General features: G+C 41.3%; 1 protein-coding gene across 1 annotated transcript in view; it reads right to left on the reverse strand.

Annotated features, from left to right (window-relative positions):
- The window catches only part of VSTM4 (V-set and transmembrane domain containing 4), a gene marked incomplete at its 5' end in the record, with an annotated part of 31593 nt that extends 17385 nt beyond the window's left edge, over positions 1–14208 (reverse strand). The window contains 3 exons of the mRNA XM_008949479.1: positions 4219–4326; positions 5823–5891; positions 13810–14208. Of these exons, the coding sequence (XP_008947727.1) occupies positions 4219–4326; positions 5823–5891; positions 13810–14208 (576 nt within the window). The remainder of the gene's footprint in view (positions 1–4218; positions 4327–5822; positions 5892–13809) is intronic.
- Positions 14209–19328: the final 5120 nt, after the last annotated feature.

Consider the following 19328-nt stretch of genomic DNA (forward strand, 5'->3'; position numbering starts at 1 on the left):
AGATTGTGTCCTCAGGTATAAAGGGATTGCCTCCTGGGACTGGATCAGAGGTCCTGTTCCTGACAGCTGTGTGTCTGAGCTGTATAAATCTTGCTTCATGTTCCTTTGAATCAGTAGTCCTGAGCAAGGGCAGCTCTCCCTCCCGCAATCCTTTAGGATCCAGGGTTATTAAGATGCTCTTTTGTGGCTTAGTGGTGCCTGTGCTTTGCCCAAGCTGTGCCACGTGCTGAGTGCAGGGATATGCAGGCAGGAGGAGAGGCTCTGGCTCTTCTGGTCGACCTACTGCCAACTTATTTCTCAGAAAGAAAAGAGAGTGTATCCCTGGGACATGGTGTGAAGTTGAATACAACATAGATGCCCCCCATCCCGTGACATTCTCCATTCTTTAAAAGACCATTAGAAAGAACAGAAACCAGTGCACTTTCATGATTACGCCACTCTCTACAGGAAAGTTTTTCATATGTGGTCTTACCTAAATTCTCCCTTTCTGAGGAAGCTACACAGCTCCTAGAGAGGTACATTTTAGGCCTATGGAAAGGGGAGCTGAGAGCACTGGGAACAGGGGTTTACAGAGGGGTCATGTCTAAGCCAACCAAGGCAGTGCTTCCATCTATCTGTCTGACCTTTAGAGATGAACCAGAGGCCAGTACCCTTCAGGAGTAAGAGGATGCTCATGTACACTACTAACGTGCTTTTGAGCATCTCTAGGTACGTATTATTTTGCCTTACAGTAAATGCTTCAAGCCTTTGAACCTGGAATAGGGAAGAGCAACAACTCCAGTAACAAGCAGCTAGATAGGTTTCTACTAAAACTGCAGAGGTGTTGTCAGCTGCAACCATTGCTGCTTCCCACAGCATGTCCTAGCTGCCCTGTGCTATGGGCCAGCCCCAGCTGCAGTGTCAATCCAAACTGAGGGAGTTCCTTTAGTGAGGAGCTTGGTTCAGCATTAATCCTCATGTCAGAGCCCCAAGGTGAGCCGGGATCTGCTCATGTTTCACAGACAGACATTCCAGAGGGATCATCTCCAGCACCATCTACTGCAAATACCAACTTTCAGTTCAAGTATGAGTTGCTTTTTGTCCCATGCTGGGCTATTCTTGTAGAGGGCTGGTCAGAGTTTTCCCTACCTCTTCTCCCTGTGCTTAGTTGGATGTCTGCCTCCGCTCCCTGTAGGTGGTGGTGAAGTGCTAGAGTTTAAACCCCTAGCCCTGAATCAGAGTTGGCATATGGATGATGTCCACAACCAGGCAAAAAAAGACCTTTCTGATTGGTTTTCACACAGGACCTGGCCAGCCTTGGGTGGGAACCAACTAGGAGATCACCACCAGGTGCCCCCACCATCAGCATTAACATCAGGTGTCCTGCCTTTAAGTTAGCAGCGTAAATGCTGGCTCTACACCCACTGGTCTTGGGAGCTTATCTGTAGAGTGGGTATATTATGTAGGATTTCAGGTTACTGGGATGGTCCCACAAGTGCCTGTTGTAGGCAGAGTTGGCAGCAGGATGTCAATATGGCTGGAAGCAGAGGAAGGAATATAATCATAATAATAGCACTATTTTATGGTCATGGCCATACAATTGGAATGGGACTGGTTGCTTGGCTCCTCAGTTGATTTGCTCCTGTCTTCACTGCACCTTGCGCTGTGAGTCGATATATCAACCTTTTTGTTCCTCAGCGGTTGGCAACCTCAGATCCTTCATATATGATTTAAAACTGGGTGGAGGGATCTGGCTTCTTTGCTGTCCATTAATGATAATATCCTTCCTATTGGGATATGTGGTCAGCAAAAGAGGGGGTGGGATGTGGCAGGGCAGGGAAGGATGAGGTGGGAAAGGACAGGGAATCCTCCTTGTGGTGTAAGGGCTGATGAACTGGGGGAAGAAGCTGGAGAAGTGGGAGAGTAGAAGGAGCTGTTGGTGTCTTTCTGACAGGGGTGGTGTGACTGGAGAGGTTCAGGGAGAAGCTCTGATGGAAATTTGCCCAGTAAGGAGATAGTTTTTGTTGTCCTGAGCCCCTGATCTGGTCTCAAGGGGAAAAACAGAGCCTGGTTTCTCCTGGAGGGACTCACTGAAGGTGGAAGAAGACTCTGCCTAGAGCCTGCCTGGAGGCTTGGTGTGATGCAGTGGGAAGAGTGCTCTGCTGTCCCTGTCTTTTCTCCTTTCCTCAAGGAAGGATTTACTTTGTGATTTCACTGCAGGCTCTTTCCACGTGAATACCAGGATCTACCTAATCCAGCCTGGGAGGGAGGTACTAAGTGCCAGGCATGGAGAAGTAAGATGATGCTTTTTGAGGAGCAATGTCTTATTCTAACAGTCTGGATGAGAGAGCACTGCTGTTGGCTGACAGGGTGGGTGGGTATCTTGTGGTCAGATTCTAACCCCTGGAAGGTGCCTCTAGAGTGTGTAGAGGAGTGTTGAGGGAGGAGGGGGGCCTCTGTGTCCCATCTCCATATGACTTGGGCAGAGCTTCAGGGCTGGGCTTGCTGCCATGGCCCAGAAGCTGAGGGAAGAAAAAGTAATACAAGGCTGGTGGAGACTGTGCCTATCACTGATGCTTTTCCCACTGATGCTTTTCCCACTGCTGCTTCAGAAATTTTAATCCCCTGATGCTTGACTGGATGCTGAACCAATTAATGTGACTCCAGAAAATATTCTGATCAAGTGGTCTTAGCTGAAAGACTTGCCTGAAAAAACTTATTTTATACTGAGTGCCTGTCTGCTAAGCTTTATTCTGCTATGTTTCCCCTGAATCCATGTGTTTATTGGATAATATTTAAAATCTAAATAAAAGTTTGGTGAAGCCTGCAATTATTCATGTATTACTGTAGTGAAGAAAGGATTTAGCAGCTCAGAGGAAACTATTTTTTCTCTGTTGTATATGTTTGTTCTAGATTTTATTCTCTATTAGTTCTATATTTAACTGGTGTTGGCTCAGTGTAAAGAGACCTGTTCTCTAATCTGCTTCTGTGCTTACACCAGCATAAATCAACAAAACCAGAAGCAAATTCTAGCTCAATGTCTGCTCAAGTCAAAAACGGTATACCTCAATGTATCTAGTGCTTGTGGCTTCAGGGTGACTCACCATGACCAACATACTTAAGTGTGGGTACTCCCTTGGCACAAAACCTTTGTTGTCACTTAACAGAGTAGGAAGAAAGATGTTTGATCTTGCTCCTTCCTCTTGGCCAGCAGAGTTGTTTGGCTCAGCTAGAATCAGTTACTCCACCAAGCACACTACCAGGAAACTGGACTCGGAGCCTGAAATGTGTTTGTGGTCATGGAAAGACTTCTGTATATGTCTATTTTTGGTTTGTGTCTCCTCCCTCGTGTGTCTGAGTCACATACCTTCATGGTATGTGTGTAATGCTGAAGAAGCAGAGAAGTCATGATTCTCTCATCATTAACAGGACAAATCACTAATCAAACTTTTTTTAAAAGCTTCTCTTCAGAGATGGTCCTTATGCTTTCATCTAACATGGTGGCCACTAAGCATGCTGGTATCTCATCCTCAGAGCTTGGGTAAGGTCTCTAAATAAACCACTCTTAAACCAAAATGAAAGTAGAGCCTGTACTGACTACTCCACAGATCTGAAATAGCACTTTGGGTTACAACAGGACTGCTACCATGCAGATATAGCCTCTTTGAGAAAGCTTCTCTGAGGAAGAGAATCAAGGTAATCCTTGATCTTGAAAGATTATTATGAAAAAGTATATCTGATTGACAAAATAATGCTTCAGTTTCAAAGAGTGCTACAAATGAGAGAATGCTAGTAACAACCTCTGTATCCCAAGAATATTGAAGCTAGTCAGGAAAGGTGAGGAAAACAGAACAGAATAAGACATTTGAACTCTTCTAAACACCTGCAGAAACATCAGTCACGCAAAATGTTAGCTGTGTCAGAATGCAATTTCATGATACAACACTTGGTCTTCTTTAAAACAGCCAACAACCTTCATAATGTTTTTTTTTTTTTATGCAAAACTGAACAACTTTGAAAAGCCCAAAGTGAATTTGAAGTGAAACAGCTATTCAGAGGGACCAAAATGCATTCGTTCTAGTCTTGCTGGCAGAATTTTATTTTTTCTACCAGCCAGTTTGTTGTTTGGTCTTTTTAAAATCAAAGCAAGGAGATATTTCTCTTCCTTGCTTTTTCTGCATTCTCCTTCTCCCCATTCAGTAAGAGCCATGCAGTCAACAAGAATGACATTTCACTCACCTGTGGATCTTCTCTTGTTCAGAAGTGATTGACAGAGAATGACAAGTGTAAAAAGTAGGACACTGATGATTCCTATTGAACACACAAATACTGCATACACGTACAGATCTGAAAGCCAAGCACAGATGACAGTCAATGTTGCAGCTCTATGCTTCATGCTCAGAGCACAGGAATAGATTGCACCTACAAGTTCTAAATAGACCCCAACCAAAAAGATCTAGAGTAACAGTTCAGGAGTAATTTAACCTTTTAGAAACTTCCATACGCTATGCTGCTCAGTTTAAAATTTGTTTAGGTCTACATAAATGCAAATCAGTGTAACTACGCTTAGGATGGCTTACTGGGCTTATTTTTGGGAGGGAGGAAAGGGCTGGCTTGGGTTTCTTTCTTACTTTTTTTTTTTTTTTTTGGTACATCGACCAGAAAAAAAACAAAAGGACTTCAAATGGATAATTTCCCAGTTTAAACAGCTGTATTTAAAAAACAAAACAAAACAAAAATAAAACCAACGTAGAAAAGTATTGGTGAGAGTAGTGCTGAGTGACTGAGAAATAAAGGTCTGACTGCTTCTTCTGGTGGCAGCAATGTCTTGAAATGTTTGTTTGGTTTGTTTTTTTCTTTTTCTTCTGCAGTCTACAGCTTCAGTCTCTCTTATAGCTTTCATTCAGGTGCTATAACACATTCTCAGTGGAGCTGACAAGAGTTGATAAAGTTGGTAGATCAAGTTGGAATATTTTGTTCAGAAAAAGAAAAAAAATCTTTAATTACTTGTTTCTGCTTTTACCATAACTCTAAATAGAGTACTTTAAGGATGTTCTACCCATTAATGTCTTGAAATGCCCTTGGGAGATATATTGGCTTTTTTCCTGCTTCACAGAGAGGAAACTAAGCCTCATAGGTCAAGTTTTCTTGTAGAAAACTTGTTTCTGGAACTAGACCCCTGACCTGCAGTTCTGTGCTTTGTTCCCCTTGCACTGCAACAATATAGTTTGTGAACTGTGGTTTAAACAGCAAGGTTACCCACAGAATCAAGGCCATCCTACAAGCAAGCACTCTTGACTAGAAGGCAGTGCAGTGGCTGCAAATGCCATACTAGTGCTTCGCTGGTGCTCTGGGGTGGGGTGGGAGGAGAAGGAAAGAGTCTCAGCTGTGTCCAAATCCTGGATTTCAGTCTCCTGGAATAGTTGTCCACTAATCTACACAAAATACCACTTGTCTTGAAACTCAAGGGAGCTTTAAGCTGCTCTTGCAATGCAGAGTATATTCAGTGAGCAGTTTCTAAGGCTAGTAGGAGCATAGAGCATTTGGTACCTCTTCAAACGTGCTCAGCACCTTTCTGATTTTTCTGGATAAGGTTCTACATTTGGATTGCATGATAAGCCAGGCACAGGTTATTCTCCCCACTGACCATGACAAGTAAATGAGAAACTGAAGCTGGAGCCTTCTATTCTCTGTTCTCCTGCACCCCTTGTACCACGTGGGATGACTTCTCAGGCAAGGCCTGCGTTTGCACAAGAACTGGAAAAATTGGTCCTGATTGGGGCACTTCAGTTGTCCTGCAGCACTGGACTAAACTAGTGTTTTATAGAGCCATGCATCTTTACCTTCAAAAAACTTCCAGGCTTCATGTTTCTTCTTGAAAGTGGGATCATCAGGAGATTTTGATGAAATCACTGAAAAAAAAAATACCAAATAAGACATGAGCAGAACTGAAACGTGTGGCACAAAGAGTTGGGATCTCTTGAAGTAAACGTAGCTCTGCCTTAGAGTTCAGTGCAGCGAGATCTTGCTTTATCTCACAGGATAATTACCTTTCAATGAAACACTCTTATTATAAAACAGCATTATGAAAAAATCTTCCATCAAATCTCATCTGGCTTGGCCAACCCCATGAGTGCTGTATGGCTTGAAACTGCCTCCCTGTTGTCATCTTACTCTGGGAAGATGCAATGTGTGGCTCTTCAACTGGAAGTTAAATGCAGTGAAGAACAAGAGAATAGGAACATATTTTAGAAGCACCACCCTTAGAATAGGGTAGCCATGTGCTTGTAAGTTCTGTAATGGCTTCGTGGGGATGATCTGAGTATCCCAGGGGAAAAGCTGCCATTAATGCAGCTGGGTTTAGTCCATCTCCCTGTTCTCAGTTACCCAGGACTTGTACTTCTAGAGTTGCAGTTTGTGTTCCTGTCCCAAAGAAGGCTACTTCTGAGAGAGAAGAGCAACTTTTGATTACGAGAATGGGTACATATTTTCCTTTATAGTTATATATTAAGAAGGATTTTTAACACCGTAGTCTCTCTAAGCCTTAGAGGTTAAAGGAAAAAAACAATAATTGGAAGAGCACTAGCTTTACTAAAGGACACAGCTCCAAAGGCTTTCGGAGGATTGACTTGGAGCCGGACACATTAGGCACAATTTTTTTTAAAATAGTTGTTTTAGCAATGCTTGCTACTGAAGGACTCTTGCAATAAGATTGTGTTTTCCTAGCTTCAGGACTGACCCTGTAGGCCCCTGATTTTGTCCAACTTGCCTTCCTTCCAAAGCTCTTGTGGATGTCCCCTGGCAGGCTGAACTACCTGCAGTTCCTACAACAGCACCCAAATAACGCATTGAGACCCCAAGTAAGAGCACCGCTCTCGAGTTTTGTTCTTCTTACTTCCCTCAGAAGCTGACTTCGATACAGGGATATTGAAGATACAGGGATATGATACCTGCCTATCTGGGGGAAAAAAATAAATATTGCATGCATGGACTTTCTGAAGCCTGTTCAAATGCTTCAGAAATTGCATGTCTGAGCTGGAAAGCAGATTGTATCTATTTGCCCTTGGTGTCCTTGGCTTAGACGTAGGAATGGACTAGGCTGAGCACTTTGACTAATGTAAACTGCTCTGTTGCTGCTGTATAAATTGACTTTTGAGTGCAGAACAGCTTAAGTTCTCAGCTGCAGTTAATTCCTCTGCCTATGTGTGGGAGTTTTATCCTGACAAGAAAGACTGCATGACTATAAGTTGTACCAACTCACCTTTACAACCTAGTAAGAGGGCTGACTGCATGACTGGGTTCTAACTCAATTAACAGGGGAAATAGCTGCAGAGTTTGCACAGAATTGTCCTCTGTTTCAGATGGAGGAGCAGACTACAGAGCTCTGGGCAAACAGACAAATGTCAGTATCACTATAGCTGGACAACCTAGCACTAGAATCCAAATGCTCTGGCTGCTGGCTCACTGTTCAAACTCCTCTCCACTCTCCTCAGCCAGGTTGTTTATGCATGCTGACAAGTCTTCTGACATCAGATCAGATGGTGTCACTGATGTTAATCCATAATTTTTCTTCTGCTGATAACCATTGCAATAGAATAGGAGTCTGGTGATGTCTTCCAGATGGCCAATGAGATCTGAACCTCCAAGAGAGGTTCATGTGGCAAATTATTAAAGAACAAGTATCTTACTGGAAAGAGAATTCATTAAGGAGTACCCTGTAAGGATGTGAGGTGTGGGGCTAACTCAATGGATATGGAACTGCTCTCTGGACTAATGATATCTTCTGTTCAGTTGTGATGGGAAGCTCATTATGAATATTTTAACAAATCTATTTATTTGTTACACAAAAGAATCATGTGTAGATTTTTGGCAAGTATTTTAGAATACCTTCCCTGAAGAAAAAAAAAAAAAAAAACTTTTATTCGTTTTGGGTGGGAAAAAAAAAAATAAATTTTGCATTCCTATATCTTGCAACATTTTCATGGTTAGAAAACACCACATGCAACTAATATTTAATAGAACACAGACTCCGTTCTATGGGAAACTCTGACACACAATCTTCCCAACAAGACAGATTGTTGTGATCATCTCTACTTGTTTGTGTTTTCCATGCCAGTAGGATTATAGTTGGACTGCCTGGTTTTCTATGTTTGTCCTCCTACATGTAGTCTCTTCTCTTGGATTGCCAATCATTTGGATCAGGTATTGCTCTTCCTATGAGATATGCAGTACCTCGCATAGCAGTCTGGAGGGATCACCTAGCTGTAAATGATGGTTTGGAGGTGTTGTGTATTGTTCTGAGATGACTGCTCACTATTTTAAATTTTCTGATAGGAAGGCAGTGGGAAAATGATCTTTCTGATTTTTTGTTGTTGTTGTTTTTTTTTTTCCTCTCAAAAAACCTGTTTTCTGGTGTACTCTGTACTATAATGAAGATCGCTAACTTGGTTTTAGGTTTTATTTTTTTAACTTTAGTGTTTTACCACACAAGCCCAGGACAAGAATAGATACCTTTGATAAGAAGGTGGGGAAAGACAAAAAGATTTACCTTAGCTTAGAGGGACGATGTTGAATGGCTGGAGTAGGAGACATTTCTTGGCAACATCAGGATGTGGATTTCACTTGGGTTTACTGCCAAGATTTAACGGTAGCCTTTATAGAAATCCTATTTGATGCCCTGTATTCACTACACTTAAAGGGGCAAACTGCAATAGTTCAAATTTCAGCTGGGCCTTCTGAAACCACTGCAGAGTCACTGTAGTTAACACATGAGTCCATGAACGGAAGATTTTCAGGATGCTGTCCCCATCAGATGAAGTTCCTTTTCTAAAGAAATGTGTTGTCCCTAAAGAAGCCATACAGCTAAACGTTTGACTGCTATCATTATACATTAAGGAACTGTAGCCTGTAACTCAACTGTTTTACCACAACTCCATTGTGTGTATCTGTATAACTTTGTGTTGCAAGAAAATGCATTTGCAACTTCTTGACGGCCTACAAAAATTCACACTTGCAAACTTGCTACCAAACAACAAGATCTGAATATAATTTAATAGCAGTAGATACTACAGACCCAGACCTAAGTCTGGTGAGGTCTTTTGCTTTGAGTAGTGCTACGCCTGGTGACTGACAAAGGCTATGTGCTGAACTGCCCCAGGATTTTTCTACTTCGAGAGGAATCTGGATTTTAAAAAGCAAAATGACCCTTTTCCATTCTCTCTGGAAATTTGTCTTACACAGTGAGCTCCTTTTCCCATGTGAACAAAAAAAGGGGACCTCAATGATATTTGCCAATGTGCAAGATTATAAGAAATACAAATATTATTTTGAATTTGGGCATAAACATAGACACATTAACTTGAACAAAATGCTAGAAAAGACAGCAACTGTGATGTGCTTTGACATTTTTTTGATAAAATAGGGTAGCAGTGTTCAAACACAAGTAGTACAATTTAAGTATCCAAATGCTTCAGGCAATTTGTATTGCTCCTTTTGTTGCATCTTGGATCCAATTTTAATATGAGTAAATCCCTTTGCAATAAGAAGTGTAACTGAACATAATATAAAATACAAATATGTTTGGAAGAAAATTTCCTTGAAAAACCCAAGTATTACCATTGGGGAAATTGGAGACTTTATGATCACTCTGAAGAGTTGCCTTCCCCTCCAATGTGTAGTGTCCTGTACACTCACAGTGCATTAACTGAATGCCAGTTAAGACACTCCTTTGTTCCCAGTAAAGAGGCTTTTAGCAGTAAAACAGCTGCTATGGCATTTAAAGATATGTCATTTTTCACATGTCTTTCAGCTTCTTTAATCTAGATTTGGAATCAGAATAAATGCTCTTTTGGGTGGGGGCTGGGATGATGGTGGTGTCTGCCTCGGATCCTCACAGGGTGTATTTGCAAGTGTGTTTAGTCTACAGGTGGGCCTGCCTTCCTCCCCTCTCAAGACAGGTTTCCTGCTCTGCTTTGAGTTACACTTGAAGCAGAGAGAGGCAGGACAGCTGATCAGACAGTGTGAGAAAGATGAAGTAAGGAGTCTCAGATCCCCATCCTGGTTATAGATCCATAAATCATACTAAAACCTAAACCTAAAAGTTGGGGGGGAGTGCCAATAGTATGTAAGGGCTGGACTGAAAAGTCACAACTTTCCTTCTTTGCAATAACTAAATTGATATGAACCCAACACTTTAGCTAGGAAGAGCCATGGGAGATTTCTGTCTTAGCAGTAGCCTGAGCAGCTATGAAAGACGTGGACTGGCTTTTTGTGAGGAGGGGCATGACAGGTCATCTGACAATATTTTATATTACTTTTTCTTCTGTTGCCATTTACTTAGAACTTGTCATTCCCGTTCTAAGCACTCCTGACAAATCCTGATGTTTCACTACATGCACTTAAGAAATTCCATCATTTGGTGAATGAAAAAAACTCCTTAAACTGCTGACTCGCACTATAAAATTGCTATGACAGGAAATTCCTAAAAATTATTCTCCATCTGATTTTATTCCTTTTTTTTCCCCACAAGCCTGCTACTTGTTCTGCATTCCTTGGGTACATCTATTAGTATATTTTGAAAGTCCTTCATGCAAGAAACATAACACTTACTTTTTACTCATTCTTTCAGCATACTACTCTCGAAGACAGCTACCTGGTCTGGTGCAGAGGATCTGAGGGGAAGAGTCAGTATAGTGTAAGCCCTCAGATGAAACAGCACTCTCATTCTTCACTGTTTCTCTCTGCCTCTTGACACAAGACCTGGCCCTCTCTAACCTCCTTACTTCAAGTTATCCTCAGACATTCTTCTCTGAAGCACTGGGAAGAAGTGTAGTCTGTCCTCGAGGCAACTCTGGGATGGTGTGGTGGCCTACCAGCCCTGCTTGTAGGCTCACAAGCTGCATCCCTGACCATTCACTTGAAATGCTGTTGGAAGTAATAACACCTGATGGCTACTCAGCCTCTCCTCCTTTTCCTCCTGGGCACAGCATTTGAACCATTTGTTCTTTGTAAACTGAGATGAGAGCTCTTGCCTACCTTCTCCACACCAGTCACCAGCTTTGCCCTTTCCTAAATATGGGAGTCTGAGGCAGCTGAGATAAGTTCTCCTGCTTGCCTGTCCCTTCTTGACAGTGGCTGAATCTCTCCGTTCAGCTAAATCTGAAGGGATGAAGGAGGAAGAGATAGGGAGAGGAGGAGGAGAGCCATTTCCTAGACAAGCACAGAACAGCAGGGAAGAATGACTGCTGTACATGAAGCAAGCTGTGTGGTTAGAAGACAAACCACTGTGTCTTGGCTCCAGCCACTCGACATGGGGTCAGTTTTTGTAGAAGTTAATGCCCTCCAGAGATTAAGATGGCTGAGTTAAGGAGTTATTTGGCTTTAGTGTTTTTACTCCTCCCTGTTCAAAAACAAAAGAGTGAAAACAAAAACAAAAATCAAACAAACAGATCTTTGAGCTGTGAAGTTAATGAATTCCATGTTCCATACCCAAATGGCTCCCCTTGCCCCAGCAAGGGACTGGGACTCCTTCTCCTGTGGTATATCCCGGAGGCCCACTTGCTGACTGCAATGTGGAAGGTCATTAGGCACATGGCAGTTCAAGAACAATAATTACCAGTTTTGTTTTTAAAGCTTTCCTTTAGTGAGGAAGTTCATACATACCTTCTATTCCTCCCACCAGCCAATTTAACAACCCTTGTACAACTTCATTATCTTTAAGACCATTATGTCATTAAAATCAGTCCATGGATGTAAGAGAGTGCACACTAGTTGATACTGTGATCATGTAGGCTTTGGTTTCTTTAGCACGCCAGGTTATAGGTTACAGATGACATTTGGTTGCAGGATTACATTTCTGAGCCACAGTACTGATTGTTCTGGTGACTTGTATTTAGGCATATAATGAACTTTGGTGAGGTTTTCCTTTAATTCTTGGTTCTGTGGTCTGCTGTGCAAAAGAAGCGTGGTTGATGCACAAAGCTGGGGTCTGGGTGTTGGAAAGGGTGAACACTTCCCTGGTGGAGACAGGTAAGGGGTTAGAGTTCCTGTTTGGGCTAGGGTCATTAGTTCATGTTTGGGCTATTCTGTCATTAGTTGTATTTCTGACCGTCTGCAAGCAGGAAGCAGAGGAAAGCCCATATGAGTGACTTGGAGGCTTTCCAGACAAGTTTTGCATGTCCAATAGGACCAAATAGTTTAGACCAGGATTTTCTTGCTGTTGTTTAAAATTGATCCATGGTCTTTACTACCAATCTAAACAGAACTTCAGCTTTGGATTGTTAGTGTCTTTCATTGCTAGTAATAATCAACTAATTACATAATGTTAATGCCATGATTTCTCAAGGCAAGCTTAAACATTGCTTGTCAATGTGAAGCTTCTCACTCTCTTATTACATTGTTTTTCACATCTGGGCTCATACAAAGCACTTTTCTCCTGCTTCTGATAGAGCAAAAGGAAAGCTTGTGGTACCTGAGAGCTATCCATAGGAGATCATACACTCAAAAAGATTATTTTTTTACCATCACATTTCACAGAATCATCTCAGTTGGAGAAGACCTTCAAGATTATCGAGCCCACCATTTCTCCTTCTGATGTGTTTATAAACCAGAAGTAATACAGAAAACTTGAATTACACTAGTGAAGCTAGTGTTGATAAAATGTTCTTTGGATGAAGACTACATAAACGTGTTCAAATCCATTTTGAAAAAGCCTGTAGTCAGTGGAATTCCCTCAGATCAAAATTGGTTTGAGAGAGTTGGGGCCATTTTTGCCAAAACATAAGGTAGACAAACAGGATCAGGGTTTCCCAGCTACAGAAATAACCTTTGGGGTCCAAACACAATCATAAGTTTAACATGAATAGGAATATCAGAAACTTCATGAAGTACAGTTTCCTTCCATTAGTTTTTCTGTGATCACTGGATGAGCCTTTTATATTTCCAGACCCATGGACCAAGCAGTTGCCCTTGATTTTTGGCATTATTTTTAGAGTTAGACCTGGTGAGAAATCAACTTTTCTGCTTATAAAGCCATAAGCAGGGGGCTTGTTTGACAGCTAGTGCTAACAATGTAAGTGCTGAGCTCAACCACCTCTTCAGATGAGTCTGTTCTGTAAATCCAGTTTCACCCATCTCTGAAAGCACTGGTGTGGTGGCATTACTGTTGAGATGGCCCATCCACAAGAGAAGGCTGCTTTTCATCTTGGTTCAAAACTCCCACTCATTGCGAGTCATTTCTTTATCTGAAGTTCAATACCAGCAGGCTGGTCACTTCTTTTGTAGCTCTGCTTTCTGGCTACAAGTGGTAAGAACAAAAGTACAGAAGTGATACTAGAACTGCTACTTACCAAAAGCTGCTCGACTGGAACTGAAAGCGATGAAAACAGCAAGAGGGCCAAAGCCGAGATATAATGGTTCTGTCTCTGGCTGACCCACAGCATATTCTTTAGAAAATAAGTTAATTTCTCTTGTTGTGTCTTGGTATTTAAATAAAAATTATATTTTTTTATTCTCACTTAGCAAAGTTGTAGACATCTGAATGTAAATATAATGTTTTAATTACTGTGGTTCTGGTAGAAGTCAAAAGAAACAGACTATCTTCTACAAATCTACCAATCTTTTCATTTCCTTACATTTTATTATGAGCTGAATAACGTTCTAACTCTAATATACAAGTAAAGAAGTTGAGTATTGGGTTTTCTTCTCATATCCACAGATAACACTTAAGACATTTGAAATTAGGTTATTTTTTTATGGATGAAATTGTAAGAAAATAAATAAAGGGATCATGGGACAAGAAAAATTACAAAACTGAAATCAGTATTCTCTCACCTCTTATTTCAGTAGCTGCCGTGCCATTTGACCATGCTGTCCACTTATTCCTGTGTTTGCCAATTTCCTGGACTTTGCATATATAATGTCCTTGATCTGTTTGCTGGAGGCTCAGAATAAGAAATTTGTACATAGTTCCATGGTTCTCTTTAAGAAGATGAAGTCTTTGCTTGTGGAAATGATGAGTATAATTTCCATAATACTGGACAGACCCAAACTTTGTCATTTTGATCATCAAATATTCCTGGGTAGGTGATGCAGCAAAGACCCACCGCACAGCCAGCAAATTGTCTGTCTTTCTCTTTTGAGAAATGTGGCAGTAAAGGGTAGCATTGTCTCCCTCGGAGTATCGCACTGTTGGTCCCGGTGAGACTGTCACATTTAAAGCCTCACAAACATCTGCAAAGGAAAGAAAAGTTAGTGATAGTTCTTCGTACAGGCACAACAGCCCATAATCTGTCCCAGCAGGCAAGTCCACAGCCAGTAAACTGATGGAACCCATTCAGTGTGCAGCAATTCAATGAGTTTTTAGAACCTGACATCTTCTGTCTTTCTGTCAATGTTAAAGATGATATGAAGAGGCCCTCCTTCAGTGAGTCTTCTCTAGTGTTCTTGCTGTCACTAAGTATAATAAGCTAGGGCTGAAATCATAAGCCAAACGTCGCATAATCTTTTTTTTTCAATCTGAACAAGCATTAATCTAAAACTAGATTGGAGCAAGAGCCAAGATAGTTTTTTTGGAAAGACGTTCACAAACAGCTCTCCCAACAACTTGCGTCCTTCTTAGGATATCCAAGTTAAAATGTTTTGATAGCCAACTTATGTCCATTTGTTCCTGTGCTGACTTTAAGTTTAAATAGAGTTTTCTTCCCTTGCACTTGCTTCCTGACTCCATACAGAAATTATCTGATGTCTCAGCCTTTGCTCTCTTGAGCTAAATAAGTCAAGCTCTGTTAGTTTACTCCAGTAAAGTAGGGCAGTTTACTCCAGTGAAGTAGGGTCTCCACTTCCTTATTCATCTTAGTAGCTCTTCTCTGCATTGGTTCAAGTTTAAATTTTGGATTTGATTGTATTTAATTTTTAATGTTGGTGACTGGAATTGTAAACAGTGTCTGGAAAGAAGCTCTCCAATGTCTTCTGAAATAGTCACAGTACTTCCCAGACTTGACTGGGGTACACCAGGTAAGGTATATCCCAGAATTATGTTGTCCTTTTTTGTGGTATTTACACATGTGATTATAAGTCAGTTTATAATTAAATAACACACTTGGGCATTTTCCCTTCTTCGTCATTTGCAGCTCAGTTCTTAGTGTATCTAACTCTTACTAATCCCCAAGTACATGACTTTGCTTTATTAAGTTCTGCCCCACTTTTGTTACTTGATTCTCAGTTTTTCTTACATGCTATCCTAATCTTACGCTAACTTGATAAGGTGACATAATTTCAACGTGCAGGTTTTTGCCTACTTCTTTTAGATGTGATTTTTTACAACCTTACGTGATACTGTTCCCTAAATGATCACTGAAAGACAACTAACCTCCCTGTATTCCCTTAAGCAGCTCCTCACTTTACAGCTCCCCATGGCCTCTGTTTCAAGTAATATTCTCCTTGTCATAATGAAATGGTCATCCCAAACCTGGGTTAGATTGGTCCTTCTCAAATTAAAATAAATCTCACATTGTTTGCATGACAATATATGACACAAGATTATATTGGGACAAGCGATTAGTCCGTTCTTCCATTAATTTCTGACTCTTGTTTTTCTGTTCTTCAGCATTAATCTAGCTTAGACCAGCTGTTTGTCATTCTCCTTTATTTCTAACCATGGCCAGTATAGGTGCAGTTTGAAAGATATCCGTAACTGTTCATTACAGGAAGGTTTTTCTTTCCTAATCTAACTGATTTTATGCTGGACTGATTTTCTGAGGCACAGGAATCAACACTCATTTTATTTCCTTCTTAATGTACATTAAATTTTCTTATTAGTCACATCAGAGACTGATCTATTTTTGACCAATGATAGAGTGTGGCAATGTGTTCCCTCAATGACTTGTCAATGTGTAACCTACAGGTCTGATGGCATCCACTAGAGAGAGAATCATATTTCAGCAGTGAGCAAGCACTCCCTGCAATGCATGAGATGTCATCTAAAATGTAAACATTAGGCCTCCTGTTATATGAATATACTGTACTCAGCTACCAATAAAAATTGCAACTCTGGGAAAATTATTTTTTCATTTCTGGACACGTTTCTAGCACATCAGCTAAAAACATTTAAATAAAGGGGATGAGCGTTTTGGCAGAGACTCTTGTCTGACATCAGCTCCTGAAACAAAAACATGTATTTATCTTCAAAATAAGCAAATAAAGTATTTCCATTATATTTCTGAAGGAGTATGAGAGGCAGAGACAGTGGTTTTATGGCCTCAGTGAAGCTGTGAAATGGAGTGGTGAATCGTCATCACCTTACTTAAAGTAAATCCACTAAATTAAAGAAGTTACATTGCAGCTATTTGAGAAGAAACCTCTGAAAATTAATAGTAATAATTATTTTGGGTCATTTCAATAGAAAACTAATAAATGCTGTGTTTCTCCCAAGTAGATGCTTTTTCTTTGTGATGGTGAAGGTAAGTTGTATAAAGAATGGGTGTTTTTAAATTTCTTTAGGAAATTACAGCTAAGCATGGCCTAGATTACTGACATAATTATATGTGCGTGATGTTTCTGTGTGCGATTCATGTAAGTGCCAAAGCAAGAGATTATTTTGGATCGTGGAAAGCACACAAGTAGAACAGGATGTTGAAATCTACAATTACGGCTGAATACTAACAAAAGCTTTTCAGGCATGAAACTTCAGTTATTGCTTTGTGGAGTTACCTGACCTTGGTGCTTTACAGGCAGGTGCAAAGATAAGATAGCTGCCTCTGCCATTGAAATACGATTAATTTTTGAAAGTTATGCTATGAGGTAAATAAGGAATAAGTTTAAGAATTTCAGGACTTTTAGGGGTTCTCATGATTACTGAGGCTATAAACACCTACTAAATCTTTTATAAAAATGTCATTTGCTTAAATTAAAAACACAAAATTCTTCTACTGAAATTATGAACATGTTGTGAAAACTGTAAAGAAAAACAATTATGTCACTTTCCTGACATGTGAACTTCTTGCTTGAAAAAAAGCTGGCTAGGATTAATTGTGGAATAGAGTCCCAAACTAAGAGGCAAAAGAATCATTGCTTAATTCAAAACTAGGCAGAACATAGTGCCAAAAAGTACCCAAGAGAAAATACAGAGGAACTCCAATATGGTGATGATGAAAACCTCTGCAAGAAGATAAAGAAGCATTGTACATGGAGTCTCTGATCTTTCTAGATGTTTACAGTCATAAAAGCATTGCCATTTTATACCTAGGGTTTCTCCTTTGTCTCTGGGGACATGCTTTTTTATATGGCAATATTTAATTTTGCATCCTTCATGCTGTCTGATCAGTGGGAACCCATCTCCTTATTTACCTTCTGTGGCTATTGTCACAGCTGTACAAGTGCAGCAATGGGGGTTTTGGAAATTTCCTGATGCTTTTACCGTGATCTCATTTCATGCTGAACAGGGTTAAGCATGTAAGGGTTGAACAGGCTTAGGTGATGCTTTATATAAACAGAAAAACAGTGTCCATTTGATTCTATCCTCCCCCTGCCACTGGAGCAGGAGCACTGGTGGATTTTGGAGGAGAGAGGTCATTTACCTTTTATATGGAAAGGAAAAGCCTCATTCAGGACTCCCAAACACTAGTGGTGATATTCCTCCTGTCTTTAGCAGGCACTGGATCAGCCCCAACATGAGGTTTACTCTTGTAATGGGCTCCTTGCCAAGACAGAAAACTCCTCCACAACTTAAAAGCAGGCTTGTGTGCCAGCAGAATACTGGGTTTCTAGACTTCAGATTGATGCTTCAAGTGAGGAATCACTGTTTTTCTTCTGCCTTCCCAGTATAGCATGATGTAGCCACTCAGGTGGAGCTCACCACAAGAGTTTTAGTCTTGATTCTGCTTGGCAAGGGAAGCTATTTATAGAAAATGGGAGGAAGAGTGAGTCAAAGACTTGAGGATTCCTTTGCTGTGCACTTTATCAAACTCATCTCTCCTATTCAAAATCAGCTCGCTTAGTTGCCCCCATCCTTACATTTTAGCTGTTTGTTTCTTTGGTACCATTCACCTGTATGTTTATCTTGCCTATTGGGAGTCAGGGAAGGTTACTGCAGACTGAACTATTTTGAAAAATCCTATGCTGAAAATAATCCACTTCTGCTGGCACCAGTTCAATTCCAAGTATTACCCAGGTTTGGACTATGTGGCCTGCCACATCACATAGCAAAAGACTTTCACAGCACTGTCAGAAGTAACAAATTGTACCTTTAGCAGCCAGAAACCTGTCTATGCCAGGGCTGTCCCCTCTGCCTGTGCTGGAACAGTAGCAAAGAACACACAGTCACTGCTGGGTCTTTAGTTTGGTGAGCAGTTTCAGCGTGGCTGTGTTTTTGTGGAAGAACCCCAGCTACTCCACTGGAGATACAAGTAAAGTTTCCCCTGTGCACTATTACTCATAGTCCAGTTTTAGTGTCACATATAGGCCCCTTTTCCTTCCTCCATGGAGACTGACAGGAAGAACCTACAACTCACCCTTCAGGGCTGAGAGGACTTTCCTCAGCTCCCGCTGACAGCTAAGGGACTAGAGAGGCATGCCAGCAGGGTAGTTACCTTCTGATCTCGGAGCTGCATGACCAGAAGCACATGGGATGGCTTTTATCTGTGTTGCAATTTGTTCTGTGAAACAATGTTACTGTCAAAGCCTACTTTATTTTGACTTCTCTGCAATTAAAAAGTGAGAAGAGCAGATGAGCCAGGAAGATGGGAAGATATTTGTTTAAATGAAAATAATTAGGAGCTGGCTAGCAAGATCACCAAAAGCAACCAGATGTTTTCAGTTGAACAGATCTGTTTGCAAGTTTCACAGCTCTGAGGCTCCTTTTCAGAGCAAGCTTCTGGATTGATTAAAGGCGGACTTGAACCAAACCCCTGCCTCCACCACCTCCTGCCCTTCTGAGGTGAAGATTCAAATTCAACTCTTTTATTAACCTTCAATAAGCAGGGCTTCCCTACCCGTATAACTCTCACTGCACCCTGAAATTCAGATCCAGGCTCCATCCATTTCACAGCTTTAGGGCACGGCACTGGCCAAAGCACCTTTGACTTTGGAGGCATAAAGGTCTTGAACGGGGGAGGTTTTGCAAGAGACCTACAGGATCGGTTTCCAGGGGTTGCCTACGAGGCACCTGTGGTAAAATAACGCCCGGTCGCCGCTTGCCGCAGCTTTGCCTGCGGTTCCGCCGTGCAGCTCAGCGTCGTCCCTCCGGGCACAGAAGGGTGGCGGAGGACACGTCTCCATAAACTTCTGCGTGGGAAGGGTTTCCCTTCTTAAAAACACAGTTGCGGGATCAGGTCGCCGCGCCGGATTGCTGCTGC

Source organism: Merops nubicus, unplaced genomic scaffold (assembly GCF_000691845.1).
Source record: "Merops nubicus isolate BGI_N331 unplaced genomic scaffold, ASM69184v1 scaffold13401, whole genome shotgun sequence".
Taxonomy (NCBI): Eukaryota; Metazoa; Chordata; class Aves; order Coraciiformes; family Meropidae; genus Merops; species Merops nubicus.